Source organism: Numenius arquata, chromosome 20 (genome assembly GCF_964106895.1).
Source record: "Numenius arquata chromosome 20, bNumArq3.hap1.1, whole genome shotgun sequence".
In the NCBI taxonomy this organism is placed as follows: Eukaryota; Metazoa; Chordata; class Aves; order Charadriiformes; family Scolopacidae; genus Numenius; species Numenius arquata.
Window position 1 is genome coordinate 4508147 of NC_133595.1, and position 26553 is coordinate 4534699.

At 40.0% G+C, this 26553-nt stretch overlaps 1 protein-coding gene across 2 annotated transcripts in view; it reads right to left on the minus strand.

Annotated features, from left to right (window-relative positions):
* The window catches only part of KIF1B (kinesin family member 1B), a 90302-nt gene extending 67651 nt beyond the window's left edge, over positions 1-22651 (minus strand). For both annotated transcript variants that reach the window (XM_074161427.1, XM_074161428.1), the window contains exons 1-3: positions 22359-22651; positions 16479-16667; positions 171-247 (exon numbers count right to left, since the gene is read on the minus strand). In XM_074161427.1, the coding sequence (XP_074017528.1) occupies positions 171-247; positions 16479-16584 (183 nt within the window). In that variant the 5' untranslated portion in view covers positions 16585-16667; positions 22359-22651. The remainder of the gene's footprint in view (positions 1-170; positions 248-16478; positions 16668-22358) is intronic.
* Between the last annotated feature and the right edge of the window lie 3902 nt (positions 22652-26553).

A 26553-nucleotide genomic window follows, 5' to 3' on the forward strand; every position in this document is an offset into this window, starting at 1 on the left:
GGAGAGCATCTGTCATTCATTTCACTGGCCCAAACCGCGACAGGAACCCAGACCACATCTGTCCTTGAGCAGCTTTCACTTGTCTAAGGGCAAAACTGCTCTAAGAGCATCCTTCGAATATTTAGAACAGAACATTGCTGGAGAGTATTTTAAGAAATCAAAGAACTTACCGATGTGTGGGACCAATAAGAGTAGTCAAAGCTGAAGGACTTTGGTGCTTCCTTAGGATTCTTTGGGTTGATAATACCTACAGGAAATAAAATTCAAACTCTTAGCTAACAACATTTAGGAGCATAACTAATGAGCTTGCCAACACTCAATCCATCAATCTGAGTATTCACAGAGTTGCCACACTGCACACGAGTAGTAAGATTGAAGCAATAGACTCAGCTTCCTAACACGGTATTTCTGTAAGCCTCATTTGAAAAAAGTCAAGGAAAAAAATTCCTAGAAGGAATGCTGCTGCTGCTGCAGAAAATTATTCTGTCGGACAGAAAGCCAGAAGTAGGTCATCCTGGTCCCTTGGCTTTAAGAATGGGACAGGCTTTTAGGAGCTGAGGGACATTAGCAAGAAGGAAGACCCAAAACACAGAGTTCAAGAATCCCTGGTGATTTCACAGCAGCGCGATTCAAGCCTATTTCGAAATACGCGTTACAGAGTACAAGGGCTCACTGCAGGAGGATTTGCTTTAAGCAGCTCAGTATTTTCAGGGTATTGAAGAAGATATGAAAAAAGTTGGGATCTACAGACATTTCAGGGATTATCCACATAGTTTATTTCAATGTTCTTTTACACACACAAAGCCTACAGGCAGATTCTTAATAGGACTGGTATTAATTGAACCAACCAAATTACTGATAAGTGTTCTTAGTGTATATAGCCACTGAATCCCACAGTGACCTCCAACCAACCTGTGCACTTTTTGTCTTTGGAACTTCCATATAATATATGACCCTATGATGAGTTTCATACACACAAAGAGTTAGAATAAAAAAAATGCTTGTGTACAGTTCCTATGTTATGGCCTTCTTAAGTCCCATTCAAAAAGCTGATCTCTAATTGCCTTTTCATTTCTTGCAATCCTTGACTTAATTTGCTTTCCAAGGAATTCATATATAAGAATCTTCAGGTAAGCTAAGTCAGTGAGCACTTCACAAATACCAGAAAACAAACAACCACACTTTGGGGAGGGGGGGGGGGGGGGGAAACACCACCCAAAAAATGCCACTTTTTCTCTTCATGTCAGTACATCTGGAAATTTTATACCCTTTTCCTTTTCTCAGGTCCTCTAATTCTTTCAATATTTGACCCACACATGCGCATTCCCCACAATTAATGAAAGATCTTCCAGATTCCTTTTAGGTTGTTTGGTTTGTTTTTTTGTGGGGAGTTGTTTTTTGTTTGTTTTAGTTTTTTTTTTTTTCTTTCCCAGCAACAAAACAGCTTTCTATAACCTCTGCCTGGAGGAGAGTAATATACAATGGATTCAGCTGTCATTTTAATGGCATACAGAACATCTGTATTTTCTATATTCCAAGGAGGATAGTTTATAAGCACAGCTCTTGCTACAGAAGTGAAGAGCTACTGCTTTCTTCTTTTCATTACTGCAGTGCTGGAAATACTTAAATCTATTCCTTCCAGCAGCTGTTTTCAACACCATCTGTGTAAGTAAGAATTCTGAAAAGGCATACTCTTGAGGATATCAAAATTAGATAAACCACCTTAGATTTACACATACCCATCTGCACGTAAAGCAGCAATCTACCTTTGGCAGTGATACACTAATTTATGGTACGTGCGAAAAAAATCTACAAAGAAGCTATACAAAGGTGGTGACAGTCTTCCTGGGGATGGTTTACATCCTGATACCTGTCATCCTAAACAAAGGATGCTTATTTCTCACGTATTCGTTCCAGTTAGGCTGTGCTTTGGGAGACAGGGGCTTCTCCCTTTCCTTCTGTGATAAATAAAAATCATAACTCCCATATCTCTTCCCATTCCAAACATGAACTTAACATCATGTTGTGCTGAAATCTCTGAAAATGTGGTTACAGAATCCCCATTAAAATTAAATCACTCCTCTACCAGATGCTGTGTCCCTGAGCAGGGCTGTTGTCCAAAATTACAATGTGGAGAAAAGATCACTGCCTGGATTGCAAATAGCAACAGTTGCTACTCTATTTCTTGGGGCCAACTCCATTTCACTTGGATGCACCTTGTGCTGACATTCTTGCCTTACACAAGCTGACAGACATGCAAAGCCAATGAATAATATGCCTTGCACCAGTACAGGATCAAATGGCAAAAATGTTTGTGGCTTTGGATAGCAACACGGGCATCAACACATAACAAACCGGTAACCTAAGCAATCATATGGCTTTAGTTTCCCTTTACTGGTTTTGACCAAACAGCAGTACATCTACAGCACGCACTATTAAACCAGTTCTAAAGTTAAAGTGAACAACTACCAAATCCCAGAAGACAGCTCCCCTGTCCCAAACTTAAATCAGTTCTCTCTTTTCAGTGTAATCTAGACTGCTACAATTCAACAACTTCTCATTTAATACTTAACGTCAAAACTCTGAAGGGTAAGGAAGAAGTAATGCTTTGTACTGAGAAACTCCTACCCCAAAGAAGCAGTACAAATAAAAACCAATCTCCACATTAATTCAATGTAACAACCTTTGGGGGTGAACAACATTATTTTCGTCAATTATTTTGGGCTATAAATTCAAGGAAGAGTAATCTAACCATTAAAAGTAGACAAAAGCAGCAATAAATAGAACCCATTCCTATGTAACAGAACCTATTCCTGTGTACTGTATAACACAATTCTAAGCAGATATATGAAAAAAAATTTATTGCCAGCACCTTTCCTGACAATATACATTCTGTTCCTTAATCTCAACAGCAAATGATTTTAACCCAAACTCTTGATACTCCTCTTGTGAGAGGAGTCATGGCTGGAGAAAGAGAGGAGCAAACTATCTTTACTGGTACAGTGCATTTACAACATTGTCCTGGAAATGGGAAACTCCCAGTCTGGCAAACTGTGAAGGGAATCAAGACAAGCAGAAACCTGGCTACAGCTTTGCTGACCAAGAATCGTGTTTTTAATCACAATCTAAAAACACACATTAGTTACCTGCATGTCACATCGGCACATTAATAAAACTGGTGCAAATTAAGGTGCAAATGCAATCACGAAAGAGGTTTGATCTCACTTATTTTATCTCATGGCATGATTGATTTGTCTCCTCTTAGAATCAACAGTGAAATAAGCAAGTATTCATTGGTCTTTTTCTTTTCCATTTTTATATTGTTGTTTATAAACAAAAGGGACATTTCTCTTGGCCAAGGCAAAGCTGCACTTGGTCCTTCCAAGGAATCAAGATTTAAATTGCCTCCTAGGATTCTACTGCGTCAGAAACAGAAAACAGAACGACCAGCACAAGTTCCAGTATTATTCAAAACCAGGTTTGAAGTGAAAATACACACTTCCCACTATTTGTTTTTAAAAAAACTAAAAATCTCTAGGAAATGTCCACCACTTCCAAAAAAGCAAGCAAAGAAGCCAGACTCTTAATGAGAAGAATAGCTAGTTTTTCCACTCAGCTCGGTGTGCGTAAAGGCACGTTGACCACCCATGAAAGACAAGATCTCTAGCTATGCAACAGGCTTAGTGTCTGGAAAGGCACTACAAGCTTGATGTTACAGCTTCACCCTACTTGCTTCAAGCTTAAATTTCATCCACCACATTTGTGAAGCGTGAAGTTCAGGCTCCATGATTTATACAAGTGGTTCCACTCTGCCCTTTTTTTGTTATTATTATTATTTTCTTAGGCTTTCCTCAGCTCCTCCTAAGTTCCACGTCCAGCTCACTATTTTGAGAACTATTTTCTCGGACGTGTGTTTTTCCAAAGCATATCTTGAGAAGCATATCAGGAAAGGGAGATTAACATGCAAGAAGGCAGCTCTGTCAGCGGTTGGGAATGCAGCTGCCTGGCCAAAACCTTCCACTGCAACAGAAAGGGGTCAGAGAAAACCTCCTGGCTGCCAGGAACTCCACATGCTGTCCCTCACCACTGCCATCCAGTCATAAAGCCTTTTCACACAGCTCCTAGTCCAAGCCTGAAGTCTGTTTATTCCCATTCCTGTTTCTTACACAGACTCTACATCCTCCATTTACAGAATCACTGGTTTAACAGAGTTCTCAGTCTGTCTACAAATGAACCCAGCAGAGCTGGTTGAGAAAATATAAGATTACGACCTCAATGGATTTTGATCAGACTGAAACCCTCTTCAGTTGGAATCCTGAGCACCAAGTGGGTAGCTACAAGAATCAGTCCTGTCTGATGTGGTCCAAGTTTCAACCAAGTGATCAGATTCGCAATAATGTGAGATAAGAGACCTGAAAGAAGACGATGAAGCAGCTCAGAAGCCAGGAATTCAAACTGAAGCAACTGACCTGACTCAAAGGTGTCTATGGCACCAAGCATCTTCTTCGGAGGGACAAGCAAATGCCTGAAATCTAGTTACTTTTAAAAGGAAGCTAATGGATATTCCTGAAGAAATTAAAAGACTTCTTATAGTACAGGTAAGAGTTATCCTAAAAGTTCATATGCCAAATTGAAAAAAACAAGTATGATTATGCAGAAATGAGACTGAGTGGGCAACCTTGATTTTATGCACCATGTTACTCAGCAAGCTGTGTTTTCAGCTGAACAAGAAAACAAATAGAATTTTAAAAGTTAAGAGGACTGTTTCCAGTGTCTCCAGTACCCACAAGAACACTAAAAGCTTTTTGGTTATTTTATTTGTTTTTTTAAACCATGCAAGGCCAAGATGAATTGTATTAGTGAATCATGAAATAGGTCATCATCTATCTCCTCTCACCACAGCCGACTGACGGCATGGTACACAAGCTAATGGTTTAATTACAGAGCCTCAGGAAATGAGAAAGGCAATAAAGCAGACGATCACAGCAGGAACACATTAATGGCCTTTTTATCTTACAGAATAAATTTGTTTATCTGCTATTTCAAAGGTCCAATGTGGCAATTAACTCTTCTGTTTGCAAACCGACACTAAGGCTTTGTGCTGCAGCTATAATTAGTTACCATCAGCACGGCACCGGAGCAACTTTGAGCGTTGGAGTCAGCCTAAGCGGCCAGTTTCTGAGAAACTCAATCACTTTTTCAGGCCCCTTCCTTCACCAAGAGCCAACTTCTTAGCTCATGTGGATTCTTTCAGCTTTCCACAAGTTAAGCTTTTTGCACCAAACAGAAAATGGAAGGGATGAAACAAGCTGAAGATACTATTTTCCTTCTGCAGCGTCTATAAACTCTTCCCGGATCAAAGCAACAACCACAGTTTGGATTAATGTCCAGCATTTCTCTTTGGAACGGAAGGCCGAGAAAAAGGCATGGAAATATTCATGTTTTAAAAATATACTCTACAGATTGTTGATTTGGTTGAGGGAGATAAATGCCCACATTATTCCTTTTTTCATTCTTAATTTGAATTATGAATTTCCAGAAATTTTGCATAATATGCTTCATTCACCTTAAGACATAATATTTGCATCAGTTTTCTACCTTGGTAAGCAAATAGAATAAGCAGAAGTAATTACATGCCATAAATGGATATAAAATTCAAATAAAAGTACACTGTGTGAATAGCTATGCAGCATTACCATTTAATTTGAAGCAGTTTATTTAATATCCTCTGCCATCCCAACCTAGAGACACAGATTGCATTTGTAAATCTTATTTCTCCTTACACTTACACAGGAAGCCATACAGAGCTGCTTCCCGCCATCCAAGGTGCCTCTAAGCAGGAGTATTCCATATATTCCCTGAAGCTCAAATAATTTAAACAGTTCTTTTTACCTGCCTATCTGTGTTACTTTGGTTGGGTTTTCTTGATACCTGTAACTACAAATATGAGTTTTATATCACTGACCAAAAGGTAAGGAAACCGACAGTTTTAAAACAAGTTTCTTCACAGCAAATAATCTCAAATTTTGTATCATGACATAAGATGCACATATTTCAACTAATTAGTCCTTGTATAGGATAAGTATATCATAGGAGCAGTACAGCCTAATAAAAGATAAGGAGGAAGTGGGAGCACAATCCATTAAGGAATTATGATTTTAGATGTGCTGTATCAACAGTAACAAACCAATCTCCACAATATATCTGAATTTTAACATGCCCTTACTTAAACAGGCAACTTCTTCTCTTGGCATAAGGTACTTCCACAGCCCATCCTACTTCTTCCTTAATTAACATTTTCCAAACCATCCACCATCTGCTTTATCAGCTAGCACAAAAATAACATACACTTTCACCCTTTCAAATCTATAAGGTCAAAATCATTGCTAGTTTTTAATTTTAGCAAAAACTGTTAGCAAACTTTGAAAGATCACTTCGTTATTGAAACAGTACCCATGTATTTTATAATACATTATTTTGCATTCCTATTGTCATTTTGGATATCTCATTTTTATTACAATCCAATCCTCATTTGTTGAGGTTGAAATTCAAAAAGAAATTCAAATAAACGCTTTCTTTTACAATTATAACCAGACCGTGGCGCACAACGGAGAGCTGATGCGGACTTACAGTCTTCTGTGATACTTTAAACTGGAAGCAGCGCTCTCTGTCTTCACACCCCTTCCTAAACACACACACACACACAATCACATTCCAACTTCAAGCCTTTATTTCTGGATTTACACTTCTATTCTCCATTAAAACTAACCAATTAAACAGACAGTGGGAAATCTACAGAGAAAAAAAAAAAAAAAAAAAAAAAAGCAAGCAAGTTTAGCCAAGATCAGCCCATCTACTCAGCCACATAAATATTTTTGCAGGCACAAAGAACGACCAAAACTACTTTTTAACCACTTAAATCTTATGTCAGATTATAATGGGACTGAATTTGCAGTCCAAGCCTAATCTGTTTTCATCCCAGTCAGCACTGCTCCTCAGCACATCACACATTTCACAGGTTGGAAACGACGTGCAGTTCAGTGTCTGGGGATAACAGCAATTCTTTCCAATAAGCTCTTGAAAGAAAAAGAGCGCAAAGGACAGAAGAGGTAAGAATTGTAATTATTCTCTTACCCCTCACCGCATTTAAAGCCAACTCTCCAGATTCAACAGCTCCACCTCTGTCCGTGAGCGGAGTCACAGCACAGGGCGTTCTGCCATCAGACATGCCACACATTAGTCACCAAAGGGTGCTCCAGTGAAAAACTGGCTAACTGCAGTTTGCCCTTCAGATAAACACCAGCAGACAGATTTAACTTGGGCTAAATCCTGGGATTAGCTTATATACAGTCTGTGCTGGGGGACAGACGGACTGATAGATTAATATTTAAAAAAAAACAAAAAACAAAAAACAACAAAACAAAACAACAACAAAAAAAAAAAAACAACCACAAAAAAACCCACTAGCAATTACTAATCAGAAATAAAACCCAGTAACGGTGAAAGTCAGGTATGAAACTGGAGGAAGTGAATTTCCACCACTCTGCAACACAGCCTGCTTTCTGTCATTTACATCTTCCATTTCCATTGCTAAGGGTCAATGCTGAAAGCATAAAGCCTCTTCAATTTCTACATATGAAATAAAATCAGGTTTTATCTCACGGAAGAGGCACCACACCAGCCTCAATAATTCCCCTAGTGGCAGCAGTAACCTGCACAGAGCACACATTCCTACCAAATGCCAACACGTATTGGGAGATAACAGCTAGCAAGAAAATCTCTGTCCTGTCTTTGCTTTAGTTCTCATTAATCAATGGTAAAGAAATAGGCAGAAATTTTCAAAAAACCACACTAGTCTAGACAGAACTTTGGAAGGGGTAACATTCAGGGAAATAAATACCAAATAATTCATTTCTGTGCCTTCTTTAAACTCTATTTGAATCAATATAAGCAGTAGTTTTATTTTATTATGGCTGAATAATCAATTTAACCAACATAAAAGATCTGGGGCTTTCAGAATTGACTCCACAAGAGCAAATTAACATTAAATATACACAGTCTCTTAAAATGCACGGCTCTGGAAAATATATCTGCGCCATCTGTAGACTGGAATGACAACAATGAGAACACGTTCATTACTGAGAGCAGGGTGGAGCAGGCATTCTTTATTCGCTGGAACGTGAATAACACCCCAAAGACACATTTAATACAGGCTTCTTTCCTAGGCATACGTTGCAATCAGATATATGGCTATACTGTTTTTATAAGACAGAGTTTCAGGGTTGTTATTATAAGAGATAAATGAAGGGAAATGGACACTTCCAGCTTGTAAAGCAGCGCTTGCTTTTCAAAGCATTGTTTGCATTTTTCAAATCATTAAAAGGGAAGGAAACCAAGTAGAAGCTAAGAACAGCTCATTTGGAATTCAACCGGATTCTCTCCCCACTGTGGAATTTCAACCCTGTACTGGGAAAAAGGTTGGATGGGGGAGGGCGTTGGGCTCAATAGCACCAGAGCAAGGCAAATGCTCACTCCCAGAAGCTGCTAGAAAGCCGCGCTCATCCTCAGCTGCTCCTACAGATCCAAGTGCTATAAATACCATCTCTCCAGCTGGTGTTCAGGGAGAAGGGCACGCCAGCAGGCTCTGCACCAAGCAGGAGCCAGTCGAACCAAACTGTTCTACCTCGCTGAGACGCTCAACCAAAGCCTTTCCAAAACTTCCATGGTCAACTGATTACCTGAAAACATCCTATTAGAGAAGATGCGTATCAGGTCTGTGTATGTACGTGGCTGAGTGCTTGGGAGTTGAGCTGAATTCTTTCCTCACATGTTTTCTGCTTCAAGGCACATAAAACAGTATCTCACTTCACCCCCTGCTTTTACATGACTCCATCTCCAAGAGCCAATGGTCTTTTCCAAAGGCCATTCTGACCTTCAGACACGCACCAGCGCTGCATTAAGAGGACATCACGTAGCACTGGAATCCTGGGGAGTCAGTTCTGCCAGCCTCAACATCTTAAAGGATTCATATAGTGAAAATACCCAATCCTTAAAGTAGTGACCAATTTGCGTTTTCTTTACTTCTACTTGCATACTGGAAGGTGGCACATTATTTAAGCATTTGATAAAAAGAATCATCTCTAAAGCCCTAATTCTGTGTCAGTGGGCACCAGTTCCGAAGGGGCAGGATTTCCCCTTTTAGTCACCACTGACAGAAAACTCTTTGGAGTTCATCAGTAACATTATCTCTCTCTACTATAGTTCTGTACAAACTCCATGACATTTTTTTAAATGTAGTCCAACTACATTTAACACTGGCTGGAACATTCTAGCCATCCCACAGTCTCGCTCCATGCTCATTATTTGTACTTCTAACATTTTAAAATCATTAAATTTTCATCTTCTCCCACCTTCCCAAAGTCATCTTCCAAAACAGATTTTTTCTTTTTTTTTTTTTCTTGCAGAATGAACACTTCTCAAGTTATTTTTATACAATCATGAGAAAAGCTTTAGAAGGAAAAACAAGCACCTAAAAAAATTCCAGTACTTTTTCTCTTCTCCAGTTAGTTCCCAATTCAACCTCAACGGCAAGACAATTCATGCATCCTCCACATGACACATAATTTATGTTCCCATAAAATAGCCTGTTTTGATAACACATCTACTATAAATGCAATGTAATATTTAACATATTGGACAAGCATTCACTTAGTTTTAACCACAGTTGGGAGGATTTACAGATGAGAAAATCAGGGTAGGGGTTAAGTGACTTTCCTCCATTGCTGTTTATTTTCCCAAGACAACCCATTGTGCATGATGCAAGCATAAAAAATGGGAAACACTTAAAAAAAAAAGAAAAAAAAAAGAAAAACAAGCTGTATGCAGAAAAAAAAACACTACACAAAACATGCTTTTAGAACCAATGCTTTTTGTCAGGCAGAAGTCATCAGAAATAGGGTATGCTTATTTTTTTGACATATCTAAGATTATTCATACTCTTTCAGAGACAGATTGAGAGTCAAGACTGAAATCTATCTATGAAAAGGAATCCTCCCACCTATTCTGCACTTCCATTGAAAATGACACAGCAATAGAAGTATAAATAAAAAAAAAGGAAAGCTATTAGGCCAGACACTACAATGAACGCCTTTGCTTGCCTTTTCTACCTATCTAGCATATGCTACATAAATTCCCATTATTTTACTATCTACATGTACTCAGTGCTAGTCTAAATAAAAGCCAGTTTCTTTTAAAGATTTTTCTCATCAGTAATTTAGACCAAAGATTATTTCCATAATAGAAGTACCTTAGTGAAACTACAAAAGCCAGACTTACAAACTTTTAATTCTCCTGAGGACATACACACACAACAGGGTTTCTTTTCCATTCAGTGCGTCTTTTCATTCAGAAAACAGTTAAAAATTAGATCAGAATGAAAAAGATCAGCAAACCATAGTTGCCCCCCCATTACAATCAAGCTTCTGTGAAGAGGTTATGACTTTTTAGAGCTACATAACAATGAAAAAGGCGAAATTTAACAATATCCCCTGTCAATGTATACCAATAAAGTACTGACTGAATTACTGATAAGGTTATCTTGCTCTATGAACCTTGGAATAGTTCTGATTTCTTTTTCAAATATCAGCAATTTTAGTATTGTATTTCAAATATCACTAATTTAGACAAACACATCATAAATCAAAATCCTTAAGTTAAGTTCTGCTTTCCCACCCATTTTTATTTTGCTCCAGAACAACTGCATAAAGCAGGACACAGCTTGAAAGGAAAAAAAAACGGAGGAAAAAAAAAAACCAAACAGAAAGGAAACTCAAATGAGATGTTTCTCTATTCTTCTTTTTTATTTAAATACTTAGGTTTAGACCAGATGCTTAGAGGCCTTAGAGAAAAAAAAATGAAACAAACAATCATTAGAAGAAAAATATTTGTTTTCCCCCCTCAACCTCTACAAATTAACTCCAGAATGCCTTACGAAGTTTTCTGAATGCCAGGGATTCCTGCTGGAGAACCCGGCTGCCATATGTCCACAGCAGCAGCTGTGACTATTGTTCCCGGACGACAGGACTGCTCCCCTGTGTCTTTTTTCATTAAACATCCAATACCTTAAGCAGTCCAAAAAGAACCTTCCGACCTTATCAAGCTACAGAGACTGTTACCGAGTTAGAATCCAAATAGGTAATTTTCATTCCTAACCTGAGGATCCAGTTGCACTCATATCCTTCAAGATAACCCAGACTGTGCAGGTGCACTTCTACACCAAGTGTAGGCTGATGGCAAATCAGAATATACAACAATACAACAATAGCAGATGAATTACACTTTGGGAACTTTGTTTTACTCTGTCACTGGCACCCACAAGATGCTAAACCCTATTTTCATTCATCTAGTGCACACTTAATGTCACATCAACTGCAGAGGACACATCCCAAGTAGGATACTTCCGTGTTTCCCTGCTTCATTAGTTCCGTTTTCCATATAATTATTCAGCTTTTTAAAAGAGGAAGCTAGCTGGACTCTCTGCTAGTGATGAGTATCCAAATGCTGCATTGTAGCTGCTAGCTTGAACCCCTGCTTCATTTTCATTTGTTTTTATTTATGCATTATTTATTTACAGACTGGATTATCAAATAAATTCCACCAAAAAACCCCAAGCAAATCCACAGCCAAACAAACAGCGACAAAAACACACACCAGAACAAGGCAACACTGGGGAAGTCTTAAGGCACAGAATAACTTGGCTTTTCAATTTCAATAATCCAAGGCAGCAGCTGCCAACATGGTTTATATCTGTTACATCTGAAAACCTGATCCAAGAATGAGTCCAAGAACTACTGACACAGAAACTACTCTTAGATCTATAGCTCACCTTTCATCCCATGTATTACACAGCAGAATCTTTTTCCCACTACCACAAAAACAGTAATTTATGGAGGGGGCAGACAGTAAGTAGTTAATATATTGTGGGTAAGATGCATCGGTGTAAATCATTCTGAACAAAACAGTGAAAAAGCAGGAGTTAAAGACAAAACATATTCAATCAAGATATGCTGACACCCATGACATATTCTTGAATTATTAATTTCAAAAAGCCAGTTGTGAGTTTGACCTAAAGCACAATAAACCACCTATCCAATAATTTAAAGAAAATAAATTTTCAAATTTATTTAAAGGAGTGACAAAGTTATCTCAGAGGAAAAGACAAAAGTGTTATTTCAGAAGTTTCAGTATTAGATGGGATTTTATCAATAAAACACCAAAAAAGCAACTTAACAGTCCACTGATGCCAAGTTTCACTTGAGAATATTCTGTAATAAGCAGAACATGAAAACAATATATTAGGCAGGGTCAAGCTAACTGAGAGTAAGAACTGCTAACAGAGGGATCACCCTAGGGAATTAATTATCAATATGGAAAGTCCTCAGAGCTCACTAACTTCTCCCTTCTCTCACCAGGAAGGGCACAGCCATGCAGTGCCCAGTGCTGAGTGGGTACCGGCACAGGAGACACAGGCACTCGCTCAGATCCACCAGTGACCTCTGGACCAGGGACCACAGAGACCTGCTCTGCAGAACATTATTCCAAATGATTTTAAAGCATTTAGGTCAATGAATCCACTTGCATAGCAGGTGCTTTTGAAAACAAATCTTATGTTTCTTAAAGTTGTATCTAACTGATAGTAATAAACAACAACGATGGTCTTTTCTTAAATTAATCCTACTTAGTTACTGTTTTGGTAGGCGTTTTTAATTACTAATTTGATGGTGACATTACCTCTTCTTTGGAAAGCGTTTTGCATTCCCAAATTAACTTAACTAGTAGGATTTTGCAGCTTGTAACTTCTCCTGTCTTTAAGAATCCCTCTATTATCTTCTGTTCTCCTGCCCCCACTGCTTCCATTTCCACAGAAGAACTTTTGCCGGTATTGTTCAAATGGATACCATCTGCAATTAGATACGATCTGAGCAGCACAGGCCTTCTGCCAAAATCCCAGCCCCTTAATGCAGTCAGCACATGTGACTTCAGCTGGACTGCAGGATTTCATTTTTGGAACAGATATTTTAAAAACATGAAGACTGACAATTCTTTAAGTGCAAGATACTGTATTACTGGAGATCAATACCTCTGCAGCCATAAAGGGAAAAAAAAAATAATCTAGTCTTGTCATCTTAGTATACTAGACCAAAAACAAGCAAAAAAGAGACAAGCAATATGTTTCAAGGACTGATTTCAAAATTCCCGTATTTTGCATCCTTCCAGCAGAAAAACAGAAGTCCTAATTACTCATACTAAGTGCTTTTGACATTGTGGGTAAAAGACCTTTGTAAGAATTCTCTTATTCTGAGACTAAGACATATATAGAACTATATTCAGCTACATTTTTAAAATGCTGAGAAATTATAAAGATGGAGATCTACTAGGATCTTGGTTAAAGGCCTTGACCTTCTACAAGGAAATTACATAAAAGCCAGATAGAGTAACAAGTTAATTCTGGTGGAGACCTCAAGTCTACAACAAAATTACACTTTTTTTGCTTCTAATGCAAAGTTAAACTGTGTAACAAAATTGAGAATAAGCTGTCTAACCCACGAGGATTTTCCGTTTTGCTGGCAAGCCCACCGTCAATGACAGGCACTCCCAAAAGCTGTAAACCATCAAATTCACACAAAAAATGACAAACAAAAGCAGCGAGTCAGGCAACAACCCCAGTGGCATTCCAACTTCAAGAATATACCTCATTATGGATGTCAGAAAACACTCCTTTTTTCATAAATTCATTAGAAAAAACAGAAGTGGAGTACACCTGTGATACACTTTATTATCTACAACTCCAGACTGTTTTCCTTAAATCATCCTAACCATTTCCCCTCAGTTTCACTATAACATACTCTCTGCCTACATCAGCCAATACCTTTACAAAACTCAGACTCTGTCAAAGTTTAAATTCAGGACCCACAAAGGATTCATAGCAAACCTCAACCAATAAATATATAAAGAATCAAAGTTCAGGTAATGGTCAAAATCCCTTCTTAGCTATCAGACTTCACACTGTCCCATCAATCCTGTTCATCACAATAGTCCATTAGGCTTTAATTCCAAGATAAGGGAACTTTTAACTGTCTTGGAGGCTTAAAATAGTCACTACCCAACATATCACCAGCCTCCCAGATTTGCCTCCTGTCAACTTGATTAGCGCACAAATGAAAAAATAACCTTCTTACAGGCAAGATATCTAAGCCTTGATTATTTCATTAGCACATTTGAAGGTATGAAGCAGGAACTCCATAGGCAAGAATTACTACTGAATTCCCTTTATTTTAAAATTGCTAGAAATATGAAGTATACGAGAGTCAGATCCATTAACGTCACTTTCTGTAGTCAGCTTTGAGCCAACAAGTTCAGACCTTAATAACAAGGAGTTAAATAATGTAACTGTGAGGCTGCAAAGACTGAGGGATCATGAAAAAGAAAGAATCCTTGGCAGAAATAGCAACAGTACTTATGCCCCCAAATCTAAAACGTAGCCTAAAAGCATACCAGAAGAATTTCAGCTTGAAGTTATGTATGTCAGACAACTTGGTTAGGAAGACTCTTTGGAGAAAAGATTTCTGCTCAGGTTTTTCCCCCCATCAAACAATGCCTTATTCATATCTTTTATTATATGATCCTCTTCTGTTCAATGAGTGAAATTACTCCTCTACCTACTGCTTTCTTCTGTATTTCTCCTCCAAGAGGGAAATACAGCAAAAAAAAAGAAAATAGCCCACAGATTGTAAGAATGTGTAACTATTGCAACTGATTCCTTTCCCACAGTCTGTAATGGCCCCTGATGACTTAAACCTGACCATCTGTCATATCACCCATTTTGTATCAGAGCCATAGGACTCAAACAGAAGGCTACAGATTAGAACACTTCCAGAGGAAAAAAATACAGCAAAAGCTGTAAAGAAATTTCCAACTAGATAAAACAGGAAGTATTTTTCTCCTTTTGAAAGCTGATGCAGGTTCTTGAAAATATAAGTGTCTCTGTAGTGCAGCTCTAGCACTCAGAAACAGAATCAGTGTCTTTTGCCTACAACACATTTCAAACTTCGACAGACAGATTGTCAGAGATTCACTGGTCACACTCATCGCTGTACCACAAACAAGCTGTTTCCACTGGTTCCTAGAGTTCAAAAATCTTAAGTGTCTAAAACTATTGTTGCCGTGTCACGACAGCAGCAAGAAAACCCATTACAGAGGCAGCCAGTGGTGCTGCTGTAGTTCAGAGCGTGGCGACAGTTCCATAACAAAGGCCATCTAATGGAGTTTATATTCTTCCATAACCTACACTGGTTTGGTCTGGAAGTTAGCAGGCAACGTTGGGATACAAGCACCTGCTTCTACGTGAGATTACTTTTAAACTTCCCTCTCCCCATTTTAAGTGGAAATCTTGAAACCCAACCAAAACCCAAGTTTCTTCAGGTAATATTCCACAAAAGGTCTGAAGATAAGAACTTAGCGCACTGAAAAGCAAGATCTCTTATATATGATGCCTCTCTTCCAATGAAACCAGAAACATTGTACATAAATTAAGCAACCACAATTAGGACAAATTCCATTGCAGAAGCAGGCTGAAGTACAACCTCGCTAACAAAAAGGAGGAGCCTGTATGCAACCTCCTTTGTATTAACAAGCATGAGGAAATACTCGTGTAATCAGACAGCAAAGGAACTCGGAGCTCTTAGAGTGTTACTTCCTACAGCTATAGACAAGACGACTCTACGGCATTACCTAACAATGAAAAACTGCTACAAAAGCAGCAGTTTATAGGTAGAGCCATTAGTCTACACGTGGCCAATGACACTGCACCAAATGGTATCAATATTGCCTTGACCTTAAGAAGCATGAAATAAAAACATAAAAATAAAAAAATCAATAAATGGCGTTCCCGTATTCACTTTCGCATAGAAGAGCCTTCTTCAAATTAGACCCAAAATAATTATTTAAAAAATAAAATTATTGTAATCTGCTATTTTGCCATTGTTTAGACATCTAATCTCAAAAGCATAAAATTTGACATGCTTTTCCCCTTAGCTTTCTCACTCAAATTATGCTGCTAAGCAAAGGCACAGACTGCAGAATAAGCACACACTGCATAATATTCCCACACACGGAAGTTAACAAAAAGGTTTTCACTTTGGTATTCTAACCTTTCTGTAGAATTCTCAACTCGCCACAAGCAAACACCACAAACAACCGCATCAAAATCAAGATACTCATGTTTCAGTCTTTCTAGTCAGATTCAGAGACAGTCTAGTTTGTAATAACAGCATCAGAAGAGAATATTCCCTAAAAGAGCAATTCTAGATGATACAATGTACACAGTACTCAGTGCAGTCTGAGAAAAAAAAAAAAAAGAGGATTAGGCAGGAAGGGAGAGGAGCGAGAAAGACTCCTTTACAAGATTAAAATTAACTTACTGGTTGAATTGCCTTGCATCTGGATGATACATTTGGATTCTTTGCTGGTTTCTCGGGAATTGAAGGGCCGGACCCGAACAGCCACCTTCACTGAAGCCCCCGACATTCTGGTTGCTTGTAGTGCACTCAAGAAATTGAAAGTGAAAGGGGGTCAATAGTGTTTCAAGTTATCCTTCTCGTTGGTGTTTTCTAAAGAAAAAAAAAATATATAATTAAGTTATTTACAGCTATTGCATTCAAAATGTTGATAAAATTAGGGAGGTCCAAAGTCTTTTGATAACTCCAATTTCTGCTCTGCAATCACTCTTCCCCTCTAAAAGCTGTCACTGCAAAGACGGAGCTGGAAATACACTTAACAGCACCTGTACACAGTCTTCCCAATCGAAAGTTTCTGTCATCCGAAGCAGTTCTTTTGAAGTGTACATATTTGTTTTCATTACTTGGTTTTCTTCCCAGAAAGTAGGGATGCCAACACCAAAATGAAGATCTGGTTGCAACATGTGTTAGGCTCAACCTTACAAAGACAATTTTAGCAGTAAAGATACAGCTACTTAGATTTCAGCATGTATGCAGCTTCCACGTACTATGTATCTAGGTTCTGTAGCTGTCAACCCCTCCTGCCGTATTAAAACTAACACAAGTGTCATGGGCTATATCCCACTGACTTTCAATATTCACAGCATTCCAGAGAAAAGTGTGTACCAAACAACCTTAAAGAACCCTTTGCAGTCCTGGGAAAGTCCTCTTCCCAAAGGAAAGAAAAACTCATTAACTACTTGTATATCTAGTGATTAAAGGACACGCTACTCTATAAGGAAAAAGAGGAATCAAAAACTATTGCCTTCAGGGTAAATGTTACTATCTTCAGCAAATGTTCACCAGTAAATTTATCTTCATTATCAAAATACTTGTTCAGATTCTACCACATGCAAATGATGGAGCACTTCAGTTGGCAGGAAACTACCCATGTTAGCCATAATCCAAACTTCAAGGCACGTCTGAGACGGTATTGAAATGTAGGCTTAATAAAGACTGGTTCAATTGGATTCTCCTCGACCAGCCTTTTCCATTAGAAGAAAGTTCTTCAGTCAGTCTACAATTAAGCAGTTTAACTTACTGCCACAGGACACCGTCAGTACTGAAGTTAAACAGACTCAAAAAGCAATAATACAGATTCAAAGAAAAAGCCATCAAGGTCTAGTAAGAAGCTACCACCCTTGGCTAGGAAACCTCCATGGCACAGACTCTCAGAACCTGGAAGACTATACTGAGAAAACATGATTACATGGTTGATTTATCTTTCTATTCTAAATACTTGCTACGGCCACTGCTGAAGACAGGATTCAGGGCCAAGTGAATATTTGATCTGACTCAACACAAACATTTCTGTCTTGAATCTGAGTTACCATGGGCACAACTCTATCCTGCACAAGTCACCACGCATGGCCCAGAAATCTCAGCATCTTTTTTCTGGTTATCTATAAACCACACGTCCAATGAAATGCTCATTCGAGGGTTGTAATCACGAAGCCACACAAGCACAAAACTTACTGGCAGATCTAAAGCAGAAGCATTTCAGCTCTAAAGTAAGTTCTGCAGCTGGTAAAAATACATGCTTAATTCAAGTTATGACACATCTTCACACAGTACAACAAGTTTTTAATAAAACTGCATTACTTCATTAATGCCACCACACGGTGAAGGCAGAAATTAAATTACTCCACCAAGTAGAAGAAGTAATTTAAAGCATTCCTTATTTTAGCAGGTACCTGAGGTATCTCACCAGACTAGAAGAATAAGTCTTTAGGAACAAGCCAACTGAGTTTCAATGTCAGTGGTACAGCAAACTGGTAGAATAATGACTCATGAGTCACCCACACAGTCAGCTTTAGGTTAGTACAGAATTTCAAGAAGTTTCACTAAAAACTTAAACACAGAATAGAGCAAAGAAGTAACGTGAACAAATTCGCAAGATCTTCAAAGTTTAATGGAGATTCTGGGTTGTTTTAGAGGATGACTTTTTTCACTTTTGCTCAGAGGTGCCTACTTTTTCGTGTAACAAAGTGTATCAAATATGGAGCTTCATTATTATTAAATGGTTGGGTGGGTTGAAGGATGATGGAGCCAGACCCTTTTCAGTGGTTTCCAGTGACAGGACGAGGGGTAACGGGCACAAGCCGGAACATGGGAAGTTCCATTTAAATATGAGGAAAAACTTCTTTCCCGTGAGGGTGACAGAGCCCTGGAACAGGCTGCCCAGGGAGGTCGTGGAGTCCCCTTCTCTGGAAATTTTCAAGACCCGCCTGGATGCAGCCCTGAGTGATGTGCTCTGGGCAATCCTGCTTCAGCAGGGCAGTTGGACTAGATGATCTCTAGAGGTCCCTTCCAACTCTGACAATTCCGTGATTATAACCTTCTTCCTGAGTACCTACTGGGTGGAATTTTTGCTCTCCCTCCTTAACATGACCCTTGCGTAAGTACCTGTGCCCTCACACAGAGCTAAGAGACAATACTAATCCTGATACAACCCAGCAGTATTATTCAACTGACCCTGAATATCACTGCCAGAAAACAGGAATATTACTGTACGCGACCACTAAGCATTCTGTTTCTGAAATACGATTTAAGAAATCTATCAAGTGCAAAACCTCTGCTATTATCAAGTTCATAGTGACATGGTTTACTGTGTCAGACTGCAGAAAAAGACACGTAGGTGGAATTTTCATAGGGTGTAACAAATCACTGAAACTCTACCTGACATCAGATTAATGGTTCTCATCTTTCTTTTCCCCGTCTATCCATATTAATGTGAAAACCATAATTTTGTCAACTTCCCACAAGGGCAAATGAATATACATAAGGCCATTAATGCCAAGGATTTTAGAAAAAAAAAAAAAAAAGGGAAAAAAAACCCCAAACAAACCAAAAATACAACCCATGTGTTCTTATAGTATTATTTATGAGTGTAGGAAGCTTATTTTCCCTTCTCACTGAAAATTTCCACAAAAAAAGATTTTTTTCTTATGTTTTCATAGAAATGCCTCTCAGAGCACTACATTAATTTCTACAGATAATTAGTATACATAAGAAATTGGCAAACATAAGATGGAGTGAAAGAATCATCTACTTTAAAAAAAAAAAAAAAAAGACTCGAGTACCTCTGAACATCATATTCATAACAAGAAAGCATGAAAAGCACCCCGCCAGAGACTCCACATGCACTAGGTAAATGACAGCCTTGTTTGAAACACAGCCGTGAAGAAATTCTTACAGAACAGGTCACAAAATCACCTACAACAGCAAAAAACTACTAGACTTTCGCAATTACCAACTTTTCCCAGCCCTTTTATGCTCACAGAAAATTAAACGCGGTGTAATTTTGCATCTCATTCATTCTCAACTCTACTACTTTTCAGAGCTGAAGCAAAATGCCTACTTGTAGATGCACATGGATTTCAGATGGTTTCAACACCATCTCACTATGCAAGATTTAATTTTCATTAATAAGAAAATTAACTAAAAAATACGTATTTTTCCAAGCTTCCCATAAATTTAGGTTGCTGGGGTTTTGAGGGTTCTTTTCCACTTAGCAGCAACTTTAACTGGTTGTAACATTTTATAAAGGCAGTGTTGCCTTCATCATACAGGACGGTAAGGCAAAATGATTCCAAGTTGCACAGCATCACAGATAACAAATTGCAACTGGTTTGTCAGGGTTCACATTTCCTAGTAGTATCGCTCACTACTACAAAACGCTGCCTACAGAGCAGTAACAGGAGAAATAACTTGCAACAGAACAAAACAAAATGTGCAATAGAGTCGATAGTACAGATTTAGAACAACCTTTTTCAAAAAAATGGAGACGTCTTTTCTATGTTCATTATAGGCTTAGAAGGCTGCCAGCCATGCTAGAATGAATCATTCTCCTAATGTCTTGGAACAAGTCTAATAGCTGTGTATCTTTTAATGTTCCGTCTGTATGAATCCAATCAGGAACCGAGTAAAGAAGGAGCACCACTGGCTCTAAAACAGGTGGTAGATAATATCTGAACTGTTTAGTGAACTCCATCAGCACAAAAGTAAACCCTACACATTAATTTTACACTTATTTTAAACTATTATTAAAAAATATCCACCCTGTAAGTCACACAGTGAGGTTTTTAATATTAAAGTGTGTCATTAAACAAATCATCTAAATACCTTGCCTGTTTTCAGTTATTCAAGCCGACAAACCCAGAGAGATGTTGGTCAATCACCAACATCTCTCGGTGTTTGTAACTAGATTTGGACTTTCATACAAATGTTTAAAGAAACAAGCTGTTCATTAAGACTTGGATCCTTGGATGTATTTGAAAGTTCTGGCAAACCAGTTTGTATGCAACGTCAAAACACTGAACATATTGCTATCTTTTGAAATCAAGTTACAGGCAGAGCAGGGATTTAGAGTCAAATTATTATTTACATATTCAGAGAAGTCTGCAACATGTTCAACGTGATTACAAAAACAACGTTCAGCATCCATATCTCTACAGTCAAATAAAATTTAAATAGAATTTTTAAAAAATTTAAAACCCACCACACATGAGAATTGAAGCAGCATCAAATTTATTTAAAATTGTGTCATATTTGCATAAGTATAGAGAATGTGCTAACTTTTAAACAAAAAAAAATTGCTTGTAACTTAATCAGTACAACAGCTCTAAAGAAAGAAAATGAACAAGGATAGAGATTAGTAGATGGAAAGTTAGCAAAACAGCTGTTCAGGGCAGCAGGGGGTTATGAACAAGAAGACCACAGGGAATCCAAATTTAGGTCCTCCGCTAAGGATCAGGTAGTGATGACAGTCTGATATATCAGCTGAACTCACACACTACCAATTGCTATCTTTGTACTAAGTGAAGGTGCCAGATAAAACAGGGGCACAGAACATGCCAATGCACGGAAAATCCAGTCATATACATATGGCTATTTATCAACATGCCAATGTACTGGATTGTGCAACAACAAAAAGAACTAGGCTAGGGAGGAGCTGGAAACAAAAAAAAAATTTTTTTTAATTTGATATGAACGTATTTTACATTTCAGAGAAGAGATACAAATTCACTATCTGCTTTTTGGTGAATTCTAGTTTTCCAATCTCAGTTTAATACCCACATTCTGCCAATGACCCCAAAACTACCAGGCCTGTCATCCTGTCTCCTGCCGCCTGCCTCCTGACTTAGCTCAGAGGATTGTCAGATCATCATCCCAACATGGCTGCCTCGGTAATTGTGTTGTACTGAATCCAGGGACAGATCCACTACCTACGGGTCCACAAAAAAACACCCTCAGAACCACAATCCTTTTACATTCTCGCATCTTCCAGCTGGCTGGGGGGCTATGCCTCCCTCCTGAACATGCAATCACCGTCTCCGCCTCATCCGAGCTAGAAATGAGGAAAAAAAAAAAACGGCGAAACGCGGCGATATTCGGCACCGTCAGAGCGGACGGGATTCAGAGGAGGAAAAGGAGGGGAAGCGGCCGCACCGCCACGGCTCGGAGCGCCTGGGGGAAAGGGGAAGGAAGCGTCCCGGGGGACAAGTATATGCATCGGGCAGATGCGGGCGCGGAAAGGCCGCGGCGGGCCCCACGCCCTTGTGCCGCTGCCCTGACAGCTCCGGGACACCCTGTCCCGCAAACACCCCCCATTCCCCCACCTCCCCCGTCCCTCCTCTTCCCAGGCCCCATCCCACCCGTGGCGCCCCCCGCCGTTCCCCCAGCCGAACGGCAACCCCCGCCTCCCCCACCGCATTACGGCATCCACCCCGCCCGCCGCCCGCCCGTTCCCCTCCGCGCCTCCCCTACCAACCCCAGCTCCCTCAGCGCAAAGCCGCCCCTCACCTGGGGGACGGGCGGGGGGGTATCCGCAGGACGCGGGCAGCGCGGGGCCGCCGGCGCTGTCAGCAGCTGGGGGAAGCGGCGGGGCCGGCCAAACAGCGCAGCGCGGGGCGAAGGAGAGAGAAGAGCCCGGCCATCCCCATCACGCTTCAGCCGAGGCTGGGAGACACCCCCCCCCCGCCACCAGGAAGGAAGCGGGAAGGGCGAGGGAGGGAAGGGGGGAGGGAGGAAAGAGAAAGGCCGCGCCGGGAAGAGGGAGCGCAACGACGCACTCCCCACAGCGCCGCTCCCACACTGACAGGATCGCGGGGCTCTGCGCCCGAACCCGCCTCCGCAGGGGGAGGAGCGGAAGACCGGCCAATAGCCGCGCGCCAGTGCTCCCTCCTCTCTGCACTCCACCAATCGCCAGGCGCAGAGTCGCCGCATGCCCGCCTCCCGCTGTGCCAATCACAAGGTGACACAGCCACGCACCAATCAGAACTCGGGAATGCCCGTCCGCAGTGACGATCCCCACTCCTCCCTCTGAGTCAATCCCTCCGCCGAGCCTCGAGGACACAGGGAATCGGTTCTTCTCCACCCCCAGCCAATCAGAGCTCGGGACGGAATCCGCGTCCTCCCTGATTTAACCAATAACGAGCGGCACGAGGACACTCCGATCTCATCACCGCTCCGCCGCGGTGTGTTCGTCCGCGCTCCCTGAGGCGGGTCCCTGCGCTCCGGAGAGCGGGGGGTGTTGCCAGCGAAGACGTGAGCAGAAATTGGGCACTTGTGACTGAAAAAAGCCGTTTAATGTACGCGGCTGGCTGGCGGCCCCGACTCGAGGGGCCCGGGAGCGGGGTAGGCGTGTCTGCCTGCTGGCTGAGGCAGCGGGTTCGCCAACTCCAGGGAGATTGGACGAGGCCTAACGGTGGTAGTTCTGAGGAGAGGGGTTATTTTTCCCTTTCTCTCCCTTCAAAAGGTTTTTTGAGCAGCCTAAGATACATTTTGTAGATCTCATAATGGGTTTTTATGTAAGTGATTAAATTGGTTTAGTTAATGGTGATGTATTAGCTCTTGCACTTTCAATAATTTCACACATATTCTCATAGTAAAAATTTATTTTTGTGGCAAAAACTGCAGCTTTCAAGTTCCTCCTTTCCATTAGTACTTTGTCCATTTCTACTGTTAGAAGGTAGATTTAGATTAGATCTCAGGGAGAAATTTTTTACTCAGAGGGTGGTGAGAGCCTGGCCCAGGTTGCCCAGAGAAGCTGTGGCTGCCCCATCCCTGGAGGGGTTCAAGGCCAGGTTGGAGGGGGCTTTGAGCAACCTGGGCTGGTGGGAGGTGTCCCTGCCCAGGGCAGGGGGATTGGAACTGGATGGTCTTAAAGGTCTGTTCCAACCCAAACCATTCTATGATTCTATATTAGAAATGGGCTTATGTTTAAGCTTATAAGCATTTTAAAGAAAATAGCATTACGTTAAATACCTTAATTACCTATTTTCCAAACACATACCATCATACATTAATTGGATTTAAGCTGTTGAGAACATTGGGGACCCAAGATCTCTCATTTCACAACAAGGCTTATGTTTGTTCACAGGCCCCTGGCTGTTACTACGTTAATCTTCACCATTTCTCTTGTGTTCCTCATCAGGTTTAGGATTTTGGGAGAATGAGGTATTTATTACTCTCTGTTTGATGAAAAGTGAGTTTTCCCCTATGCAAACTTCACTCTGTGTGCATGTCATCTGCAGTTACGCCTACAAATGCCTAACAAGATGTAGCTGAACAGTGGTTTGCAGAGAAATACCGCTGCAGAACCAGCAAAGCAAGAATAAGTGGCTTTCATACATCGTAGAAAATGCCATTAGTTCAACTTTGGAAGACTTCCTAATGATGGGACATAGGATTTCATGGTGTTTTTAGTGTGGTGTACCTGTGCTAACTTCTATCTTGGGCCATACAGAATTAGGTTGGTTATAGTGTCTCTGAAAAAAAACCACAAGATTAAAAAAAATCCAAAAACCAAAACCTGTTTTGAAATCCTCTGCAAACTATTGGAATACTGGGTGTGTGCTGTAGTCCTCTGTGGTAATAGACAATGTGATTAATTTTACTTCAGCAAAGTTTGTGTCGTGTCTCTTAGGAACAGTAGCTCCTGCATCACTGTCTTATGTCTAAGTTTGGAGAGTCCTCGCATAAATAGCTCAAGTATGTTAATTCAGCTGCTTGCTTACAGAGCCTTGAAAAACCTGCTGGAAGTGTTCAGAGAAAGTCTAGTTACATGTTGAGAAAGAACACGGTAGCAGGCACGTGACAGGGGCTGTGCAGCATCTGGGAGGTCACTCGCCGCAAAGGGAGAGGAGGAAAATTCCGCTTTAAGTATCCGAGTATGGAGTTGAAAGATGGTCATGTATTAAGGCAGTCCTCGTCTAGCTGGTTGGGATGCCTTTTTAATTATAGAACTTGGGCGTTTTGTCTCAATTTAATTAGACTAGCCTTCTCAATATCATTTTTGAAAGTCAAGTCCCTTTGGGTAAATTAGAATTAACTTAATAAAAAATGTACTTAAGTGGAATTCCATTGCAATGTTCTACCTGTAAATCATGTCTAAAAAATTAGTGTCCGTTCCCTTATGGGAAAGGGACCATTCTTACTCTTTTTATGTGCTTCTAACCAATACCGTATCACCCTGCAAACCAGCAGAAACAGATCCAGTTCCCTGCAAGCGTGTGTGTTTAGAATTTAAACATTCCTTTTCAAGAAAATATTCACATAACGAAGGTCCCCAGCACAAGAAAAGTGTCGTTGAGCATTATTATAGCAGAAAAATGAAAGCAAGTAGTAATGTGAAAAACGTCTTGCATTTATTAGTACAAATAAATAGAGCAGGCTACTCAAAGCACGGAGATGTGCTACCTAGAATTGGGAAGGCTGTTTAATTACAGGAAAGAGGGTAAGTTTAAGCTAAGTGATAACCAAAAGGAAGACGGCAACGCTCCTGGGGATTGTTAGAGTCAATCTGTTGCTGGCTAAAGCAGCATTGTCATCCTGCTATTAACAGCGTTAGGCTGTCCCTGCTGCCAGCGGGGAATAGTTGACAGAGATGTAAATTGTGCTCTTACATAAGTGTAAATTGTGATATAATAGAATCAATTGTACTGAATGGTATTGCTGTAACATCAGAGCTTGCCCTAGTAGTTTCGCTAGTCACGTAGCTAGAGGGCAAGTAAAGACCAGCAATAAAATCTTGTAACTTCAAATTTTCCAAGAAAAGCACATTTTGCAACCTTTACGGGAGTTAGCCGTTCCTGGGATGAGCAACGGATATCTATCTATGAGATAGATAGCAATCTATCCAGATTCTGTAGCTGCATGTAAATGTCAAAGGTTATTCGATCAACTGATACTTTCTGTGATCTCTAATATGAAGCCTGTACTGTAGTAAGCTGACGGCTGGATTGAAAAAGGTAAATGACATTATTTGAGGGGGGAAGGGGAGGAAATCACCAATAAGTGCAGGTGCTATTAGATGAATTAAACTAAGAATTATCACACAGCTGATAGTATTGGATTGAATCCCCCACAAAAGCTAACTTCAGCTTTCCTTTTCAGTTACTCAAATGTCCACTCTCCACTGGGTTTTGATTCACTTTTGTGACCAGAAGACAGCGATATAATGGTACTTTCAGTTGCTCATATTAAAATACATTTCATTATTCTGCCCATGAATGCTGAATTTGGGAGAGCGTTTGTCTAAATTCATACCTTTGAAACACTTGATACTAGTTCTCTAGATAAAATTGTTTTAGCCACTTAATGATATCCTTTGCGTCTTCTGTAATATCTGCATTGACACATTTTCAAGTGGTAAATGGATCCCATAATTAGACAAAACAGTTCAGTAATGCACTCTGCTATTTATATTCCCCAGGTCAAACTCTGATAATGATGACAGAATACATATAAAATCAGATTCTGAAGGGCATTGTCTTAACACATCCTATACCAAATGTAAATATTTCTATTTCTTCCTGTCAGACAAGGTTAGGAGAAACATCCTGAATGTGCTCAAACAAACCTTTCAGTTGGTACAGTGGAATAAATAAAGGGTTTTTATTTTATACTTGCATTAGAGTTAGTTCCATACAGATTTTCTGCTAAAACATTTGCAGTCCCAACCCTCTTTGACATTAGTTGGAACACTTCAAATGTG